Source organism: Myotis nattereri (genome assembly GCF_964212035.1).
Source record: "Myotis nattereri genome assembly, chromosome: 3".
Classification (NCBI taxonomy): domain Eukaryota; kingdom Metazoa; phylum Chordata; class Mammalia; order Chiroptera; family Vespertilionidae; genus Myotis; species Myotis nattereri.
This window is the reverse complement of record NC_138077.1, coordinates 56,544,340-56,566,874: the sequence shown is the minus strand read 5'-3', so window position 1 is coordinate 56,566,874 and position 22,535 is coordinate 56,544,340. Positions and strand designations below refer to the sequence as shown.

The window sequence follows — 22,535 nt, the reverse complement described above, 5'->3', positions numbered from 1 at the left end:
AAGAATCACACACAAATTTTTAAAAAATTCACACACCACATATTACCAATGATAATCATAATTCTCAATGAAGAGTCTTCCTCCCGCCCTACCCTTACTCCCCTGAAGAGGCAATCACTATTAACTTAGGTATCTTTCTAGAAAATGCTTTTGCATAAAATAAATATAGGGTGTTCCCAAAACATGTATATGCACTTTAACAGCTTATAAATCAATTGATGTTTCTTCTCAGCCAGAATAAGCTTTTATTCAAAGCTTAGGAAATACATCCTAAAATGCTACTGGAAGTTTGAAACGCATTGATGTACAAACATCGCCTTTTTGGGGGATCCCGGTATCCCAAAAAATGTACACACACTTTAACAGCTGATAACTCACTTAATTTCCACTCCTTTTCAGGTTTAGCTGATTTGAAATAATGGGTGAAGCCAAACTAAGTTTTGAACACAGAAAATTTATCCACTAGACTTTTTAATGGGGATACATAAAAGATAAAGTTTATGGTACAAAACCAGCAACAGCTGATGAATTGAGGGTGCACAATACTGAAAGAAATAATCTTGATGTTTGCAATTCCATTGCTTCACATTATTAGTAGTGCATGGACCGGAATGGTCATCAGTTAGAAAACAGGCATTGATTAAAAAAATTATTCATTTCCGTACATTCTTTTAAATTTTGAAAATAAACTGTATGTTAATAAACACTGACTTTATAATCAAAGTGTGTATATATTATTTTTGGGACACCCTATATTTAACATAATGAATCACATTACAATGCAGCAATAGTTTCTAACTTGGCTCCCCACCCTCCATAAGATTTTATATATTATCATAGAGCTATCACATTCCTTTTAAAGTATTTTTTATTGATTTCAGAGAGAAAGGGAGAGGAAGAAAGATAGAAACATCAATGATAAGGGAGAATCATTGACCAGCTGCCTCCTGCACAGCCCCTACTGGGGATTGAGCCCACAGCCCGGGCATGTGCTCTGACTGGGAATCCAACCATGACTTCCTAGTTGATACGTCCACGCTCAACCACTGAGCCAAACTGGCCAGGCTATCACATTCCCTTTACTGGCTATAAAAATATATGACACTACTCACTTAAAAAAAAATGCAGCATTAAGTGAAGGCTTACTTTGTTTGAGGCACTGTAGTAGAATCTGGGCATACAGCGGTGAACAAGAGACAAGGTCCATGCTCTCATGGACCTGGTAACAAGCAGGTAATTATAAATAGCATGAAATGCTCTCAAGGAAACAGTAAGTAAATGCATAGAGAATAAAAAGAGTTAAGTTACTTAGAATGGAAACCACTTACTATATATACTCACTTTCCTCCTCCCATCCTTCCTAAACCCATCATTTATTCAGAGTAGGATTCAAATGATCTTTACCAAAATTACACTGGTGAAGTTGAACACTTTCATAAGGCGTGTGCTCTGTTCGGTGCTAGTATTTTTTTTATTCCAAATATTAAGAAAATCAAGCCTTTGTCATATAACAAAAAAAGTTCCTCATTTTGTTGATGCATTTTGAATGTATAATTTTGCTGTGCAGAAAATGAAGAAAATTTTTTCTGAGATATATTTTATCAATCTTTTCCTTTATAGCATCTGAGTTTTTGTCATGCTTAAAAAAAAATTCCCCAAATAGGAAAAAGAAGTTCTCGTCTTTTCCCCTACTATTAGGTTTTTCTTTTCTTTTATTTCCAGCTTAGTGATCCATAAGAACAATATGGCAGTATCTGTCAAAATTGCAACTGTATATCAATTCTACTGCTATAATCTGTAAAAATGCTCACACGTGTGCACAAAGATATATGTACAAGATTTTTATTGTAGCACTGTTTGCATTGGGAAAATGGAGGAAGTACCTAGACATCAGCAGACAACTTTCAATACATTTTGATATAACCACATAAACGAAAATCCAAGTAGTTCATAAACAGAACTATATTTATGTATTTTCCTAGCAAAAAATGCTACCACATGTTAAGTAAATAATGCAAGCTATAGAAGAGTGTGTATTGTACAAATCTCATTTCTAAAAGTAGTTTTGGTATTGCCTATCACATCTTAGATGCTCAGTAACTATTTGTGAAATAAATTAATTATATATGAACAGAGGATATGTGAAATTGGAAATATAGCCTTTTTAAAAAATATATTTTATTGATTTTTTACAGAGAGGAAGGGAGAGGGATAGAGAGTTAGAAACATTCATGAGAGAGAAACATCGATCAGCTGCCTCCTGCACACCCCCCACTGGGGCTGTGCCCATAACCAAGGTACATGCCCTTGACCGGAATCGAACCTGGGACTCTTCAGTCCACAGGCCGATGCTCTAGCCACTGAGCCAAACTGGTCAGGGTGGAAATATAGCCTTTTTAAAAGAAAAGGAATATATTACTGGGAAGCAATATCATGGACCTTTCATATTTCTGTATACGTACTATTTTAAATGTTAACAAAGAGTACTATTCCTATTTTTTAAATTTTTGATTAAGAAGAAATTCTGCCCAGGCTGGGTGGTTCAGTTAGTTAGAACATCGTCCCATACACCAGAAGGTTGCAGGTTCAGTTCCTAGTCAGGGTACATATCTAGGTTTCAAGTTCCATTTGGGGCACTACGGGAAGCAGCCAATCAATGTTTCTCTCTCACATCACTGTTTCTCTCTCTCAAATCAATAAAAAAAAATGACACATGAGATCAGGATATAATTGATAATATATTGATATTATATAAAGCAGCAGAATACACACTCTTCTTAAATGTATATAGGTCATTCTCAAAGACAGACCATATGTTAGGACACAAAATAAGTCTTAAAAAATTAAAGAAGATTGAAATCATATGAAGAATCTTCTCAGATCACAATAGCATGAAACTGGAAATCAACTATGATAAAATAACTCAAAAACATTCAAACACATAGAGACTAAATAGCTTGCTATTAAACGAATCGATAAACAGTGAATGGAATACCAATGAAATGAAAGTAGAAATCAAAAATTTCCCAGAAACAAATGAATAAACACACAATTCAAAATCAATGGAACACAGAGAAAGTAGTCCTGAGAGGGAAGTTCACAGTATTACAGGTCTACCTTAAGAAACAAGAAGCCCTAACCGGTTTGGCTCAGTGGATAGAGTATTGGCTTGCAGACTGAAGGGTCCCAGGTTTGATTCCAGTCAAGGGCATTTACCGTGATTGCAGGCCCATCCCCAGTGGGAGGTATGCAGGAGGCAGCTGATTAACAAAAAAAAATAAAATCAATAAAAACATATCCTTGCCTGGCCGGTGTGGCTCAGTGATTGAACATTAACCTATGAATCAGGAGGTCAATGATTCTCTCTCATCACTGATGTTTCTATCTCTCTCCCTCTCCCTTCTTCTCTCTGAAATCAATAAAAACATCTATACTAATTAAAGGCTAATATGCTAATTAGACCGGTCAATCAGACATCTTCCAGTCATCCTGCCTTCCTTCTGGACAAAGCCACGGTGGCAAAGGCCGAGGCCGAGGCAGTTAGGGGCAAGCAGGCAGGCAGAGGGTTTAGGGGCGATCAGGCAGGTAGGCAGGTGAGCGGTTAGGAGCCAGCAGTCCCAGATTGCAGTCAGAAATCCTCCGACAGGTCCTGGATTGGAGACGGTGCAGGCTGGGCTAAGGGACCCCTTCCCCATGCACAGATTTTGTGCACTGGGCCTCTAGTATTTAACACACACACACACACACACACACACACACACACACAAACATATACTTGGGTGAGGATTAAAAAATACTAAGTCCACTTATGACAGAGTAATTAAGAAAGCTCAATTTTTATCAATATTTCCAGAGCCACAAGGAATTTACCATGATTTCTTAAAATTCTTTCTGTTGTTGTTTTTAATCTTCACCAGAGGATATTTTTTCCATTGCTTTTTCAGAAAGAGTGGAAGGGAGGGAGGGACATAGAGAGAGAAACAAAGATGTAAGAAAGACCCATTCACTGGTTGCCTATCAGCATGCACCCCGCACCAGTCCAGGCATGAACCTGCAACCCAGGTACATGCCCTTGACTGGGAACCTGCAACTCTTTGGTATATAGGCCAACTCTCTAACCACTAAGCAACACTGGCAAGGGCAGTTCTTAAAGTTCTTTTACCTACATTCAAGGTTGCATTCCTGAGAACCATATGCCTTTTTAGTTTTTCCTTGTTCTCTAAGTTGCTGGTTCAAAATTCTCAATTGCCTAAAGGAAATAATGAAGAAATATGAATATGTTTACAAGAATCCAAAGCTCATTTAACAGTGTACATTTGACAGCCTATTAAAAATGATAACACAAACAGTGATATCCAAGAGGAGAGCAGAAGTCCATATTATCCCCAAAACAAAAGAAAACATACACACAAATAAACAAAACCACACTATTACCAGTATTTGTAGGCCTGAGATTAAAAGGTTAACTTCTGATTTTTACCTGTTCACTTATTAAATGCTTTCATCTTTTCAGTGATTTCCTTGTTTTCCCTCTTTTCCCCCCCTATCTCTTCTTCTTCTATCTTCTCTGTATTTTCACTACTATAGCAATGATCTAGTTTTTAACATATCTGTCATAACAATGTACTAGAATACCTCCAGGACTGACTGCTATCAGATATCTATCTGCTTAGTTTGTCACACACTGAAAAAATTGGGAAAGTAATCTATACTTTTAATAATTTCTTTGTTGGATGGAGAAGTTAATGGCCTGTTTAAATAAAAAGAATGCTAATAAGCAGCAACTTTGCCCTACAAATGAACTTCACACTATGAATAGCTGCTTCACAAATATGAAGATACAGAGGGAACTACAAGTGTTTTACTTATAAGAAGTTAACATTAAAGGTTATCTCTAGTATATTTCCAGAATTACTTACCTGAAAATATTCTGCATTATTTATTTTTGTTACTGAATCACATTATTTACTTGTGCTAATTCCAGATAGATTAAAGAGAGAAACATAAAATATACAATAAACAAAACCAACTATATAAGTTTTAGGAAGAAAGCTATAAAATCTTAAAGTGGGGAAGGCATTCCTAAGTAAGACCCAAAATCTAGCAACCATAAATGGAAAGAATAAAAGATTTAACTATGTCAAAATTGGAAACTTAAAAAATTATTTTTATTGATTTCAGAGAGGAAAGGAGATGGAGAGAGAGAGAGAAACATCAATGATGAGAGATAATTATTGCTTGGCTGCCTCCTGCACACCCCCTACTGGGGATCAAGCCTGCAACCCAGGCATGGAAAGATCTCCAAGATACATTATGAAGTGAAAAATACCTTCCACATATATCACAAACAAGAGGTCCATACATTTAACAAGCTCCTGCCAATCAGTAAGAAAGACAGTAAAAAGTGATCAAGGATAAGAATGAGTAATTCACATAAGTCTATTTCTACAGAAATGGTCTATAAGCATGTGAAAAATGCTCAGCCTCACTAATATAAAGAAATGCAGGTTTAAAACAGGAGATATTGCCCTGGCTGGTGTGGCTCAGTTGGTTTGAGTGTCGTCCAATGCACCAAAAGGTGGCCTGTTCAATTCCTGGTCAGGGCACAAACCCAGATTGCGGGTGCGATCCCAGGTCGGGTGCATGCAGGAGGCAACCGATCAATGTTTCTTTCTCTCTCCCTTCTTCTCTCTAACATAAATAAAAACATATTAAAAAAACAACCACCACGAGATATTTTATGGTCACAAGATTGGCCAAAACAAAAGGAAATAACATTAATTGTTGGTGAGGAAAATGTGGTATAAGAAAATGAATTATCTCAATTGGTGGGAGTCTATTGGTATAATAGTCATTTTGGATGGCAACAAAATGTAAACTGTTTCATAACTTTTAGCAAAACAATTCTAAGTAAACTATCTAGTCTCAGAAATAGCTGTACATGTGCAAAACTTCTACAATCCTGTAAATACATATAAGGATGTTCACAACAGCAATATTTAATACTGAGAGGTTGGAAACTAAAAATGGTACATAAATTATTGTATATTCATACTAATACTCTCAGACACATATTTTTTTTAAAAAGACATTCATATGTACTGACGTGGATAGATACATCATGAAGTGAAAAATAGCAAGCTATAGAACAACATCATAATATAACTCAATTTTTAAAAAACAGAATACTGCTTTTCTGAAGTTTCCCCTTGACAACAGAGAGCAGATCTAGAAAAGGCAGCAGACTGGTCATCCATAACTCCAAATGGAACACTTCTTTTGGTATTTTCCAACAAACAGTAGGTGTCAAGGTCCTCTTACACACCAAGTAGGTGATAGAAGCTTTGCTTGACAATCTTTTTGTATGTCCCTGGTCAGATTCTTTTGCCAACATAGCCAATCTCAACTTATCACTCATTATAAACCTCACATTCCTACCTTCCTTTCAACAGGATACTTTCTTATTTTCACTAAAAATAACAAGGTTTGGGGACAAACTCTGTTATCCCTCTGTCCCAGGGTGTACAAGTTTACCCATATATATACTAATCCTAACTTTGTTTCTAGTCTTAGAGAAAGGGGGCCTCATCAATTCCCTGAATCCCACCTCCTCCTATGTCCTAAGGACTCTGCTCTTACTCCATTCCTTTTATCTTTTCCATCTGCTGCTTCTCCCTCTTTATTGGCTCATGTGCCTGAGCTGAGGAGCATAATAAATGGCTCTCATAATTAAAAAAACATTCCCTCCAACCTAACTGTACCATTAGCTATTCTCCTTCCCTCTGATTCTCAGCTTTCAAGGTCAGGCTTTTAAAATATGATTGTTGTATTTTTAAAAATTATATATGATTTTTAAAAGTACATAACAAAGAGACTCTTTTAGAAAAGTGTAATTATGCATGCTTTAAAAAAATATTATCTATACTAATAGCCTAGGTGGTCATCACACCCTCACGCATCACACACGAACATCACAAGATGGCTGTCACAAGATGGCCACGTGCACAGTGGGTCACCGTAGGGGAGGGCAGTTGGGGACGATCAGGCTGGCAGGGGAGCGGTTAGGGGGTGATCAGGCTGGCAAGCAGAAGTTAGGGGCAATCAGGCAGGCAAGTGGTTAGGAGCCAGCGGTCCCGGATTGCGAGAGGGATGTCCGACTAAACTGGCAGTCAGACATCCCCCAAGGGGTCCCAGATTGGAGAAGGTAAAGGCCAGGCTGAGGGACATCCCCCTCCCATGCATGAATTTCATGCACCTGGCCTCTAGTATATTATATTTAAGTACACTTTAACAAAGCAAAAGAACTGTAGACATTTAGGCAAATGTTTCTTTTTTAGTCCATTCTTTTTTTAATCCTCACCTGAGAATATGCTTATTGACTTTAGAGAGAGGGAAGGGAGAGAGAAACATCGATGTGAGAGAGAACATCAATTGGTTGCCTTCTGTATGTGTCACAATTAGGAATCAAACCTGCAATCTAGGTATGTGCCCTGACCTGGAATCGAACCTGCAACCTTTCAGTGCACAGGAGGACACTCCAATCAACTGAGCCACACTGGCCAGGGCAGTTCATTCATTCTTTTTAAATATAGCTTTAATGAGATAAATAAGACTACACATATTTAAGGTATATAATTTGATTAGTTTTGACATATGATATGGTGAAGCCATCACCACAATTAAGGTATTTATCACCTAAAATGTCCTCATGCCCCATCTCATAACACCCCCTACCCAGATAATCACTGATTTATAGATCAGTTTGCATTTTCTAGAATCTTATATTATACATATACACAATATACGATTGTATGGAATCATACAATATGTACTTTTAGCCCAGCTATTTCCACTCAGCACAATTATATCGAGATTCATCCGTGCTGCTGCATGTACCAATAGTTCCTTTCTTTTTATTGCTGAGTGGTATTCTATTGTATGATATCTACATTTGTATTGTTTTCTATGAACATTCAAAACAAATCCATATGCTTTCACTTCTGAGTAAAAACCTAGGAGGAAATGACTGGATCATATGGTATCTTTAATTTCTAAGAAATGCTGAAAAACTTTTCCAAAGTCATTATACCATTTTTCATTCCCACCAGTAAATTATGAAAGTTTCAGTTCCTCCACATCCCCACTAACACTTGGTATGGTCTTTTTTTTTTTTTTTTTTTTTTTTTGCACACACATGGTCTGTGAGTACACATACCCTGAGCAGGCAGCCCACTCAGCTTTTTACTCCAGACACGTGACCTGTCCCTCACTCTTGATTGGAGCTTAGGCTCAGTCTTTCACGATTGGCTAACTTAAAGGAAGGGGTTGACCATTGCTGTTTCAAATGGCAGCTCCCAGGGGAACTAAAAGTCACGAGGACCAAAATGATGGCTGCCAGTTATTTTAAATTTTAGCTATTCTACTGGGTATGCAGTGGTGTCTCATGGTGCACATCTTTTATCCAATTTATTCCTAATTGATCATATTTTTTACGCTACTATAAATTGTAATGATTTAAACTCGCTTTTCAAATTGTTCACTGCTAATTCATACAAATATAACTGGCTTTTGTATACTGATCTCATACCCTACAACTTTGCTAAGTTCATTTTTTTATTTTTATTCTAGTAGCTTTTTTGTAGATTCTGTAGGATTTTCTACAAACACTATCATGTCATCTGTAAATAAGGCAGTTTTACTTCCTTTTTTGCAATGTGGCTAGCTCAGGGGTGGGCAAACTTTTTGACTCGAGGGCCACAATGGGTTCTTAAACTGGACCGGAGGGCCAGAACAAAAGCATGGATGGAGTGTTTGTGTGAACTAATACATGTTAACACTGCTACTGGTGAAGGAGCGGAGGGGAGAGCAAGAGAACCCTCCGCTCTTTCAGCTCTGCGGGCCGGATAGAACAGCTGAACGGGCAGGATCCGGCCCGCGGGCCGTAGTTTGCCCACGGCTGGGCTAGCTCCTATTTCTTTTCTTGTCTTATTGCACTGGCTAGATTCTCTAGCACAATGCTGAATAGAATATCAATCACTATTTGCTGGATATTATTTAGACATTTTTCTAGTATAGAAAGAAAAAATAGCTATACAGAATTTTTAAATAATAGGCTATTATTACAAACACTATTTAAATATGACATATACTGAATTTAGGATTATGTGATTTTAATGGAAGGAAAAGTAATGAGTAAAACCAGAACTCACTAATGAACTTTAGGCAAATATTTCTCTACTTAAAAAGAAAAAACTCACATTCCTAAATAACTCAAAATAAAAGAAGTAAAATTTACATTGTCAAGATTACTAACACATTATATTCTGTAACCATAATTCCCACAGTTGTCTTAGATGCAGTGTTCATTTCTAATCCACTCCTTTATGTGAATTTGTATTTTGATCAAATGGACTTTGCCACTGAACAATTTTTTTCTAGTCCAACAGTGTTGCATTTCCTCAATATTTGCATACTTGAGAATATGACTATTGCCTTTACACTAAAAGGGCAGCTGACCACATATAAAATTCTTGGGGCATACTTTCTCTCCCTTGGTAAATGATGTTCTATGATCTTCAGGCAATGAACACTGCTGTGAAAACTGAGTGTCTATAAAAGTTAATTTTTTGTTCCTAAGGTGAAGTAACTTTATCAACATGTCTTGGTGTTGATCATTTTGATAGTTTTTCTGAGATCCTGTATGTCCTATTGATCAGCTGACACATCTTTAGATTAGTAAATTTCCCTTTATTTATGTATATTTTAATATTGTCTAATACATTTGTTCTGTTCTCTTTTTCAGGAACACTAATTATGCTAATTTTGTATTATTTTGCTTATCTTCCAAATGTATCCTCTTATTTATAATAATTTTTGGATTATTTCTTTTTATTTTGTTTTGTATTGTTTCTTCAAGCCTATCTACCATGTGTTCAGTCATTTAACAAGTATTTATTAGAGTGGGTGTTAGGCACAATTCTCAGCAATGGAAAAACAGCAACAAAAGAGAAAAATTCAGTCTTCTAAAATTTATCGAAACAGAAAGAAGTTACTGGGGGAGAAGGGGAATTACTGCTTATTAGGTACAGAGTTTATACTGGTGATGAAATAGTGTTATGGAAAGACAGCATTATGAGTATATTTAATACAACTGAAATTACAAATGGTTAAAATGGTTAAAAAGATAAATATTATATCATATATTTTACCACAATAAAAATAAATTAATAAATTATTTTTAAAAAGAGTTTGGGAAGAGAAGCAAGCTAAGACTGTGAGGTGACACTATTAATTTAGTAGGAACTGAAGCAGAAAGATTATCTGGGGGAGAAGAAAAACAAAACCCAAACAACAAACTCAGCCTTTATATTGCATAGGTTCTTAAGGAATACTAGAGGCCTGATGCACGAACATTCGTGACAGAGTAGGCCTTCCTTCCCCTGGCTGCCGGCACCGGCTTCCCTCTGGCACCCCGGACCTGGGCTTCCCTTTTCTGGCCGCTGGCAGACACCCAGAACCCGGGCTGGCTTCCCTCCGCCCCCAGCTTGATCAGGAAGGATGTCTGGAATGATGTCTGGTCTAATTAGCATATTACCCTTTTATTATTATAGACAATAACATCCCTGATTTTATGTTTGCTTAATTTGCTGTTGTTTCTAATGGGGCATTCATTTTTGTAATATGTTTTTGCTTCTCTCTTTTATTTTCTTGATCTCATCAAATTCACTTTTCTTCTCCTTTTACTGTCTGGTCTTCTTTAAGAATTCCTTTTCTCTCAATCTCTCTTTTTCTGCCTCTAAAAAAGGTTCTATTAATTTCCTGGAGATTGTGGAATACTGTTTCAAGTTTTCTTTGGGCAATTCATCTTGTGATGTTTATTCTTGATCCACCTTTGTCCCTTTTTATGCAGTGATCTCTCCTATAAATTTTTTCTTCCCATAGCTTTTGTAACATCATTTTCTCCTAGTTTTTCTGCTACTTTGCTATTAGTTCCTTCTCAGGTTTCTTTTGCAGGTTCCTCTTGCTGTGTTAAAAAGCTGTTATTCTCCAGCAATTCACTCTTGGCTGTGTTCATGCTTTAAACCTTCCTGGTGAACTTATTACTTCTACACTGATAATAAATCACTTGCTTTTAATCACCATGAGTCTGGTGTCAAAAGCAATGCGAAATATATAGTAAAAGCTCAATAAACACGAGTTCAGTGAAAAACTCCCAAGTCTACATTTCTGGCCTGAATCATATTCCTATGTTCTACTTGTACCATACATATGTCCAGATGGTCTAAATGACACATTCAGCATGTCTAAATCTTAACTCACTGGCTCTTTCCCATTACATCTTTGAACTCAAAAATAAAGTGAAATAAAAAACAAATAATCTAGTATTTCTTTAGTAGCTTCCACCTGGAAGAATTATGTTACCATCTGTCAAATGATAAAATCAAAAGCTTGAATGCTACTGCATTTCACTTCTTGTTCTGCGTGGGTACATAATGGTCTTGTATTTGAATCTAAAATCAGGAAGTGGTTACGAATTCTAACTTACACTATAAATATTAAGGCCCTCTCTAGCTGCTGGTTCCTAAATGAAGTAGTACCCCTCCAACCCATATACAGGAAATTTAGAAATGTGCCAAGGCTTTTGGAGGTCACATGAATGGGGCACTGCAGACACTTAGTGGGTAAGGACCAGGAGGGCTAAATGTTGAGCTGTGTCAGGAATCCACATAAAAACTGTCCAGCTACCAATGACCCAGTTGCCCAGTTGCCATAGAAACAATGCATCTAGCTATTTTTATAAAAGCCACAAGATGGCAATAAACTCCAAGAAAACACTGAAAGATCACTTTCTGGCTAAAAAGAAACATGTAATTGCTAAATGCACAAACAAAAAGGAAACTTTGTTAGAAAGTGCTGAAAAACATTTTTGAATGAGCCAATGCATTCCAACTTTCATTGTAAATGGAGATTATGGATGATTCTTTCTAAATTAAGATTTCCAAAGAGGCACAAAAATTCCTACACTTGTGCTGGAAACCTCTATCTGCTAAAAAAAGAGCATATATCTGACAAATTCTTCATTTCTTCAATAACTTCATTTTTTAGAAAGTCAAGTAAACAATGGCAATATACTATATAATCTTTGTCCTCTAAGGACACAGAGCCAAAAACTCTGGTGCCAAGTCTGAAGAATTAGTTCAAAATATCAAAATAATACATTTAAAAAGAATTAAAAGCAAATGAACAATAATGTGGTATCATTTTCTTAAGGGGTTTATAAATAAGCTCCTAAAACAGCTCTAAAATCTTCTAAGGAATAGAAATAGCTAATAACTATTGATATTTCCCATGATCACTAAGTTAAAATAGTATCGGAGAATAAGTTCTGCTCATTTACTTAACCAATTATTTGATAGTGGTATCTTTAAAAACATGCTTGTTTATTTTAAACTAGAGGCCTGGTGCACGAAATTTGTGCACTCGAAGGGGGTTCCCCAGCCTGGCCTGTGCCCTCTCACAGTGCAGGAGCCTTGCAATCAACCTCCCCAAAGAGGTAGGCCCTGCCCACCCATCCAGGGCTCCTCGATGGATTACCCCAAAGAAGTAGGCTGGAGTTGGGGGTACTGCCTCCACGCTGCATGGAGCCACCGGGATCTGCCTCCGCGGCTCCCCAGAGAGCCACCAGGACCCACCTCCGCGCTGCACACACAGCGTCAAGTCCCCTCCCACCTGCATGCGCGTGCCCACTGCGCACGCAGCTTCCTGGTGATGAATTGTTATGGTGTGAGGGCATCACAGCATGAGGGCATGATGACCACATAGACTTTTATTAGTATAGATGGCTTATAGCATATTATTTTGTTTCACAAAATACACCTAAATATTGAAGTATAAATAAGTTAATCTCTATTTCCTAGCAGAGGCAATGTAGAGGTACAGAAATTAAGATGATTATGCTCTAAAAAATCAAACTGCCCAGGTTTGAGTCTTGTTTCTGTTACTTCTTAGGTATGTGACCTTGGGCAAGTTACATAACCTCTGTGCCTTGGTTTCATCTGTAAATGAGAATAACATAGTACCTACCTTATAGAGCTGCTGTAAGAATTTAAAGAGATGTTAAGCCCTGGCTTGGTTGTGTGGCTTGGTTGGAGCATTGTCCCAGTCAGGGCACATATCCAACTTGCGGCTGGATCCCTGGTGGGGGCATGTACTGGAGGCAACCATCAATGTTTCTCTCTCACATCAATGTTTCTCTCTCTCTCTCTCTCTCTCTCTCTCTCTCTCTCTCTCTCTCTTTCTAAAATCAATAAAAATATATACCCTCGGGTGAGGATTTAAAAATAAATGTTAGATGTAATACTGGCTTTTAACATTATTATTTACACTTGGTTTTGATTTTGAAAAACTAATGCTATTATTATAGAGATCATTTAGAAGACAATATTATAAGAATTTAAACCCCACAACCCTATCATATATCATAGTATCTAGAGCAAGGGTCCTCAAACTACAGCCCGCGGGCCACATGCAAATATAAATATTGTATTTGTTCCCGTTTTGTTATTTTACTTCAAAATAAGATATGTGCAGTGTGCATAGGAATTTGTTCACAGTTGTTTTTTTTTTAAACTATAGTCCAGCCCTCCAACGGTCTGAGGGACAGTGAACTGGCCCCCTGTTGAAAAAGTTTGAGGACCCCTGATCTAGAGACTAATGATTATTAGAGAAATAATCTTAAACAAGTAAATCTCACTGAGTGTCGTGTCTTTGCAGGCTCCAGATCCAGGGACTTAAGCTACTTTACAACTAAGAATCCTACTCTATGGCTTTCCAGTTTCTGTGCAGGTCCTTCCAGGTCCTACCTATTGATGCAGCATCTATAGCACATGCAACTGCAACGCCCTCTGAAGGCACACTCACACCACAGTGCTGCAAAAGATGTGCTCCAGTCCTCTGCAAACTATACTGATAAACAGACACTGAGGTGGTGACCTTGGTGGTCATCACCGAAACACTCAAATTTAAGATATTATTGATAATATGTTAAGTGATTTCTAAATTAGATCCCTGGTTTACATCTTTTCTAAATAAATTAAAACTATAATTCCAATATATAAGATGGAAATGAGTTTCCATCTTAAAAAGCAATTGGAATGAGTTTTTTTTTCTATGTCTGAGTGTGATGGCGCTACTGGTGCTCACCCATATCAGGCTCTCCTTTCCTGAATAAGAAATATGGGGAAAATTTATGCCCCAGATGTTTAGATAAGGCAGGGCCATATGCCTCTTTTCAGCCTACAAAATATAATAAGTGAGATTGTCACTTCTGAGCGGAGCCGTGCAAGAGTCAGTGTGCCATATCCATATTCTCTTTTTCCTGGAAAACACTGAGACAATGGCCTTATAATGAAGGGAAACTAAATCCTGAGCCATAAGATGAAAGAGAGCCTCTGATGACCCATGCTGGTCTTGCTGTGATGGAGAAATAACCTTCTGCTGTTATGCCACTGCGATTTTGGACTTTGCTACTGCTGCATAGCTTAGACTAGCCTAAAAAATACCCTGAAATATTTCATTTTGCTCTCTATACACCATCAACCAAGTGCTAACAGAGGTGCAAGAGTTGGGGGTAAATATGTACCAATAGGCAGAAGTAATGGAAATGTTAAAGAATGCTAAGCAATGTTTAAAAAGCAGGGGGGGGGGGGGGGGCGGGAAAGCAGAAACACAGTAAGACAATCAATCTTCTGTTCTGATGGGGGCCCATGTATTTCATTTGGCACCTTTGTTCTGACTATGGAACATCTCTGCAATAGAGACAAAAATATTCAGAGCAATTCTCACCTGCGTAACTGAGCATTTTCACTTCTTAGTGGTTGCATGGCCAGTGCTATTTCAACTTGAGTATTTTTGTTTCCACTTGTTGCTGGAAGTAGGGATATACATGCCTCCAATTCTGTAAGCAGTCTCTGAATTTCTGAATCCTCTACAAAAGGCAGAAGAAATAAGTAAAAACATATTATAAGTTGGTTTTGAATAAGATTATTCATGTGTATTACTAAACAAGTAAAATTTTCAGATTATTTCTAAATTGAATACACAGACCCTATTTTCCTCTTTCCTGCTGCTTGCCTATTCATAAAAATTCTGAAGAAATTAAATTCAGACACTAAAGATTAATCTTAAATCACAGCATTGTTATAGTAGTGATATTCCTCAGTTGAAGTATCTAATAGGAAGATAGTTTACACTTGTCTCTTAGTTCACACTGCCAAAGGACTACTAGAATCCAGTAATTGCTAACAGGTTTCCTATAATTAATACAGTATTCGTATTTACAACAAAGTCTTTTATTCTATTGCAAATAATTCACTTTAGGCAATTCAATTTGGCAAAATATTGAGAGAAGGTAAACTAATATGAGGTTTTATTATTTAATTTTATAAAGGAGATTTAACACAACTAGCCACACACCTCATTTGATAGCAGTATCCCTTCTTTTTATTAATTGGGAAAACTGGATGGTTTTGGAGGTGGCAGACACAGGTAGAAAGTGGAATTTAGATTTTTTGTCTTTTATTTTTCTCCCTTCATTTCTATTCAAATATTTTATTGACTGAAAACATTTAATAATTATACTTTTAACTAGCTGATACCTAAAAGAGATAGGAAATATATTGTTACAAAAATAACTCACAGATATTTAAACACCCTGATGCAAAGTTTATACACATAGTAAACAACTAAGCAGTCCTCTACCAATCATTTGTACGGTGGTTTTGCTCATAAGTATTGGAGGCAGTGACCTGAGCCCTACCACTTTCTAGCAAAATAACTTTAGTCAAATTACTTAACTCCTGCAGCCTAAATTCCTTCATGGTTAAAGGGAGATAATAGTACCTTATAGGGTTGCTGAGAGGATTAAATGAGATAATGCATGTAAAACACTTAGCACAGTGTCAGGCATATGCTGAATGTTTAATAAGTAATAGTGAATACTTTTACATTATTGTTATTATGATAATGCACGTAAAACACTTAGCACAGTGTCAGGCATATGGTAAATGTTTAATAAGTGAGAGTGAATACTGTAACTATTATTATTGTTATTATGTTTTGGTTAAGTGATAAGTTGCAGGTCTGAAAATTAATGTATCAAACCTCTGGAATAATAGTGCTATATTCCTATAGATATTTTTTAAAGCTTTGAAATATTTTCTCAGTCTGCAAATATTAGGTATTCAATAAGTGCTTCTATAATCAATTACTATGCTTTCTAAGATGACAGCTCTGTAACTCACTCTAAGCAAAAGCCATTATTTAGAATACACACACATGATGCAAACCAATGAATACAACCTGGCTCAAATATCTCATAACTCCACCTAAGACATTTTCCTTAATCTAATAAAAAAATCTCAAAAGTTAAATGAAAAGGGCATAAAAAGGTTTGGGTTACTTCTCACAGTGAGATTTGTTAAGCATTAGAATAGTTGGTTATTAGTAAAGAAACTAGACACCTGGTGCACAAAATTCGTGCACAGGTAGAGGGTCCCTAGGCCTGGCCAGCGATCAGGGCCAATCGGGGCCTTCTGGGTGCTGGTTGGGACCTCCCTTCCCTGGCTGCCAGCTACGCCTGGGGCCTTCCTTCGTTCCGAGCCACTCCCTGGTGGTCAGCACACATCATAGTGAGTGATCAAACTCCCCGTCTAACTCCTGAGGGGACAATTTATGTGTTAGGCTTTTATATATATAGATACTCATCTACCTTGTTCTGCTACTAGGGCCTTCAGCTCTCCCAACAAATATTTTATAGTTTTAATTTTTTCAGCACTCTCATTCCCATTTTTTGCTTTCTGGACACCCTTTATTCTTGAATCTCGCACATGCATACTTGAATCCTTTCCCTCAGTTGTGACCTCTCCTATTTGCTCTTTGGCACAATTTTCTTCATTAGTGGCCAAGGAAGTTGGCAGTAATAGAGTGGGGCTTCGGTTTGTCTGATGGTCTGGTTGAGAATGCAACAAATTCATATATGTTTGGAAACACTTTAATAGGTCTGGTTCCTTAGGAACTTCTTGTTGTGGCAGAATTTCATTAGCAAGATCCAGCTGCTCACAAGCTGGAATAGTTGGTTTGTCAGTTTGAGGCAGGCTACACTGAACTCCAAGACTAGAACTGAAGGAATTCCTTAGAATATCAGTACAGTTCACAGGAATTGTGTTATGTTGTGATGCAAACTGGTTGTCACCATCAGTCTGAACTTCCTAAAGAAAGAAAAAAACAAGTTTCAAAAACATGAGCACTGACATTATAGTTTTGTAAAAGTAAATTCGCTTACTCTGCAATATGAGAACATAATAAAGCCATGACTAAAATAGACTGTTTATAAATATCGCACATGGTTTAATGGTAAAGGCATAAAAAATTAGTGTACTTGGAGACTAAAAACAAAATTCTGCTTTGGGAAATTTAATTTTAAGAAAATAATCTCAGACATATGCAAAGATTTTTGCACAAACTTACAGAAATGTTATGGTAGTAAAAAACTGTTGATTAATGTCTACCATAGGGTAGTAATTACATAGACTATAGTATTTCCACTAAACAGAGTTTAATCAAATTATTAAAAATTTACAGAATGTATATAAACATGTTCACAATAAAATGTTAAGTGAAAAAAGCAGAACATAAAAGTGTACACATTTAATTATAACAATATTTTTTTTAAAAAAGCAAACTTAACAAATAAAAACCAAAAACCAAAATCTACACAGAGAATTAAATGATTATCACTGTGTTAACAGCAATTGTGTTTGGGTGGTGGGTATGAGTGATTTCTTTTTTCTATTGATCTTTTCTCCCACTTTCCCCTCACCATTGTTCTTAAGAAATAAGTAAAACAACTTGGGTAATAAAAAATAACTTGGGAAAAAAAATCAATGGTCTTTATACATCCTAGGGCAGTGGTTCTCAACCTTCCTAATGCCGCGACCCTTTAATACAGTTCCTCATGTTGTGGTGACCCCCAACCATAAAATTATTTTCGTTACTACCAAAATTAATTTTGCTACTGTTATGAATCGTAATGTAAATATCTGATATGCAGGATGTATTTTCATTATTACAAATTGAACATAGTTAAAGCATAGTGATTAATCATAAAAACAATATGTAATTAAATATGTGTTTTCCAATGGTCTTAGGCGACCCCTGTGAAAGGGTCATTCGACCCCCAAAGGGGTTGTGACCCATAGGTTGAGAACCGCTTTCCTAGGGCATTGAGATACATACAATCAATAACTTCAAAATTCTCTCTAAAGATAATAATTTCTAAAAGCAAATTACTTAGGTAGTATATAAACTGTACCTACAGAATGAACCATTGGAGGGCAGGGTAGTGGCTGAGGTAACTGGACTGGAGTGGAAGTAGATAAGCCATAACTAGAACGTGGAGTCGCCTGACATTCTATAAGGTAAGAAGAGAGAAAAATCATTCACATCTCATACTGCGTATACAATAATCAAACAACTTAATTATAGTTTATATTTATGCTTTTAAAAAACATCATTCATACTAACCAGAACCAGACACAATGTAGCAAGGTACAGCAGGAATTCCATTAGGGTTCTTCTTTGAAGCCAAGTTATTCATCAGTGACATTTGAGTCTGCACATGCTCACAGAGGGCTTGGTATATTATGGGTGAATACATTCTGTAATGATTTTGGAATGACCAATTTTGTGGTATAGCTGATGAGTCTCTTTCATTTCCAGCAGAAGTTTCATTGGTTATCTGTTTCTTATAATCTGAAGATACTAACGTGGGAGAAGGAAAAAAAGAGTCTGGAAATAATATTTTTCAGAAACTTTTATCATAAGACATTAGGAGGGAAAAAACTTTCAGAAGTAGCTCAACTTGTTATATGCTTTACAGAAGGGTTTTACCACTATCATATCTACAGAAAATCACCTCATATTCTTTTTTTACTGATTCTTGTAATCAATTAAATTATACAGTAAAAAATGATCTACACTATCTCTTTAAAATCTCTATTAAATGGTATTTGTAAAATCTCCCATTAAATTACAAGACCCCCCCCTTTAGGATGTATTTTCTCTCTAAAATCCAATAAAAGTCTTTTACCTTGGGACGGCAGGGAGAAAGAATGAAATTTTAAAAGCAGAAAACTTTGTAACAATTCCAATGCTTTGACTGTAAAAATATCAATCAGAGTTTTGAGAACAAGAACAAAAGTGGACTTAATCTACATATTGGACAATGAAACAAAATCTAACCTGACATTTAAAAGTCTCCAAAGCTTGACCAACTACTTTTTCAAACATCTTCCCATCACCCCCAACTTAAATCTTTCACTCATCAGGCCCATTTAGACTCCCAACAAGCCTTTCCATCTTCCTATAACATTACTCATGATGAACCATTTCTTCCAATGCAATTTTACCCACCCACCAAGGCTCATCTGAAGGCTTCCCTTTTCCATGAAGCCTTTCCCTATCATTCCAGGCCAGTGACTGCTCTTCAAAATCCGAGAGCACATATTGTTTATACAAATCATGTATCATTTGCAGATTACACTACATTGCTTATCTTTCACTCTCTTGTCTATCTGACTAAACTAAGCTTCTTAAGGCAGAACTGTATTTTATACTTCATTATTTTCTCCCAAAGTCCCCTATTAGTCTATGTACAAAGTAGTACAAAGCAGTAACCTGGTATTAGTTTGTTGTAGAAAAAACAAAGTTTTCCACATAGCAGTACTCTACAGATCAGTATGAAAATCTATATCCCTGTTTACTAAGTTCTCCTTCCCAAATGTTTTTAAAGACTACTAACAGAGAAGGAGAACCAAGATGGCAGCATAGGTAAACACCGGTACTTGCTACTTCCCACAGCCACATCAAAATTACAACTAAAATACAAAACAACCATCACTCAGAACCACCTGAAACCTGGCTGACTGGAAGTCCTACAACTAGAGAAGAAGAAAGCACACAGAGACTAATAGGAGGGGCAGAGGCGCAGAACAGGCTGGTCCAATACCCACATTGGTGTTTTTTTATTTGAAGGGATATCTGGGCTGCAGAGGTGTTCCTTGAGAAGCAAGGGATCCCAGCCCCACACGAGCCCCCCAGCCCAGGGTTCAAGAGCTAGGAAGAGAAGCCCCTGTAATTTCGGGCTGTAAAAACCAGCAGGGATCGTGGCTGGGTGACACGGAGTCTGCAGGAGACCCAGGCAGTTCTCTTAAAGGGCAGGTACACAAACTTAAACTGTCCTGCTCCCTCTGAGTTCCAGCGCTGGGGCATTAGCTTGAGGGGGATCTAGGAACATACAGGAAGGAACTGGACTGTCTGGCACCGGGGCAAGAACTAGAGGGCGGCTTTCTCCCAGACAAAACTGCTGGCAGATGTCATTGTTCCTATACTGAGACCGCTGCCATAGCAGAGCTAACTGGCAGCCATATCTGTTTCCATCAGCCTGGCTCACACTTCTCGCTCCACCCTGGTGATTCCCTAAGATCCCATCCATCCAATTTGCAGCCCCACTCAAGCTGTTTGCAGCAATTTTTCCATATGAATGGCCTGTCCTGGCTCGGGCTTCAGACTTTCCTAAAATCTCTCAGACAAGCAGCAGCTGGCATCAGCAAGACCCAATACTAGCAGCAGCCTGCCTTGCTTCACAGCTTGGCTTCACTTGGGCACTTCCAAGCCCAACACAAGTAACAGCGAACTGCAAATTGCTCTGTAGCTCCTGCCAGGCGGCCCCAGGTAGTGGCTGACTTTACACCTCCTGGGAGGACCAGAGCCAATGCACCCAGTGGACAGCTTCAGACCATACCAGATTATAGCTCTACACATCCACAAGTGACACTTTCAAGGGGCAGACTCAGTGAACACCTAAGTCCCACTGAAGTAAGTCCTGCTCCATAGGGGTGTCTCCTGCACAGCAGCTCTTCTACTGTAGTCACAAGCTGGTCCTGACAGCCAATTGGCCTGAAGGTCAACTCCTCCCAGTGACCCCAACAATAAGCAAGGCCCAACTACAACAAGACTGTGCACACAGCCAATATTGGGGTGCACCTAGAATGCCCAGCTCAAGTGACTGGGGAGGCTGAGCCACTGGGCCCTGCAGGACACCTACTACACGAGGCCACTCTACCAATTCCAGAAGTCATAGCAGCACTACCTAATACATAGAAACAAACACAGGGAAGCAGACAAAATGCAGAGAAAAAGAAACAAATGAAAGAACAGAAGAAAACTCCAGGAAAAAACCCCAAAAAAACACTAAATGAAATGGAAGCAAACAAACTACTAGATACAGAGTTCAAAACTATGGTTATAAAGATGCTCAAGAATCTTAATGAGAGCTCAAGAGACTCAGTGAGACTTTCAAAGATCTTAATGAGAATTTCAAAGACATGAAAAAGAATTTCAGACAGTCAGAAATTAAGCATACACTTACTGAAATAAAGAATAATTTGCAGGGATTCAACAATAGAGTTGAAAATTCTGAGAATCAAATCAACAATTTGGTATATGAGGAAGCAAAAAACACCCAATCAGAAGAGCAAAAAAGATATGTATTCATATGAAGATAGTGTAAGGAGCCTCTGGGACAACTTCAAAAGTACCAACATTATGGGGGGTGTCAGAAACAGAAGAGAGAGAGCAAGATATTGAAAACATATTTGAAGAAATAATGACAGAAAACTTCCCCCACCTGGTGAAAGAAATAGACTGACAAGTCCAAGAAGCCCAGAGTCCCAAACAAGAAGAACCCAAAGAGGCCCACACCAAGACACATCATAATTAATATGCCAAGAGCAAAAGACAAAGAGAGAATCTTAGAAGCAGCAAGAGAAAAGCAGTTAGTTACCTACAAGGGAGCACCCATATGACTGTCAGCTGATTTCTCAACAGAAACTATGCAGGCCAGAAGGGAGTGGCAAGAAATATTCAGTGATGAATAGCAAAGACCTACAACCAAGATTACTCTATCCAGCAAAGCTATCATTCAGAATTGAAGGTCAGATAAAGAGCTTCACTGACAAGAAAAAGCTAAAGGAATTCATCACCACCAAACCAGTATTATATGAAATGTTGAGGAGTATTCTTTAAGACAGTGGTTCTCAACCTTCCTAATGCGGCGAACCTTTAATACAGTTCCTCATGTTGTGGTGACCCCTAATTTCATTGTTACAAATTGAACATAAAGCATAGTGATTAATCACAAAAACAGTATGTAATTATATATGTGTTTTCCAATGGTCTTAGGCGACCCCTGTGAAAGGGTCGTTCGACCCCCAAAGGGGTCACGACCCACAGGTTGAGAACTGCTGCTTTAAAAGGAAGAAGGAAAAATAGGTAAAAAATATGAACAATAAAATGGCAATAAATACGTATCTACCAACAATTGAATCTAAAAATCAAAATAAATGAACAAGGAATCTAATGAACAAAATAAACTGATAAATAAAATAGAATCAGAGGCATGGAAACATGGAACTAAC

General features: G+C 37.5%; 1 protein-coding gene across 1 annotated transcript in view; it reads right to left on the bottom strand.

Moving 5' to 3' along the window:
* Nucleotides 1–22,535, bottom strand: part of CCDC14 (coiled-coil domain containing 14) — a 59,219-nt gene that overhangs the window by 15,705 nt on the left and 20,979 nt on the right. The window contains exons 6-10 of the mRNA XM_081088537.1: nt 18,583–18,819; nt 18,375–18,469; nt 16,769–17,267; nt 14,845–14,986; nt 4,167–4,249 (exon numbers count right to left, since the gene is read on the bottom strand). Of these exons, the coding sequence (XP_080944663.1) occupies nt 4,167–4,249; nt 14,845–14,986; nt 16,769–17,267; nt 18,375–18,469; nt 18,583–18,819 (1,056 nt within the window). The remainder of the gene's footprint in view (nt 1–4,166; nt 4,250–14,844; nt 14,987–16,768; nt 17,268–18,374; nt 18,470–18,582; nt 18,820–22,535) is intronic.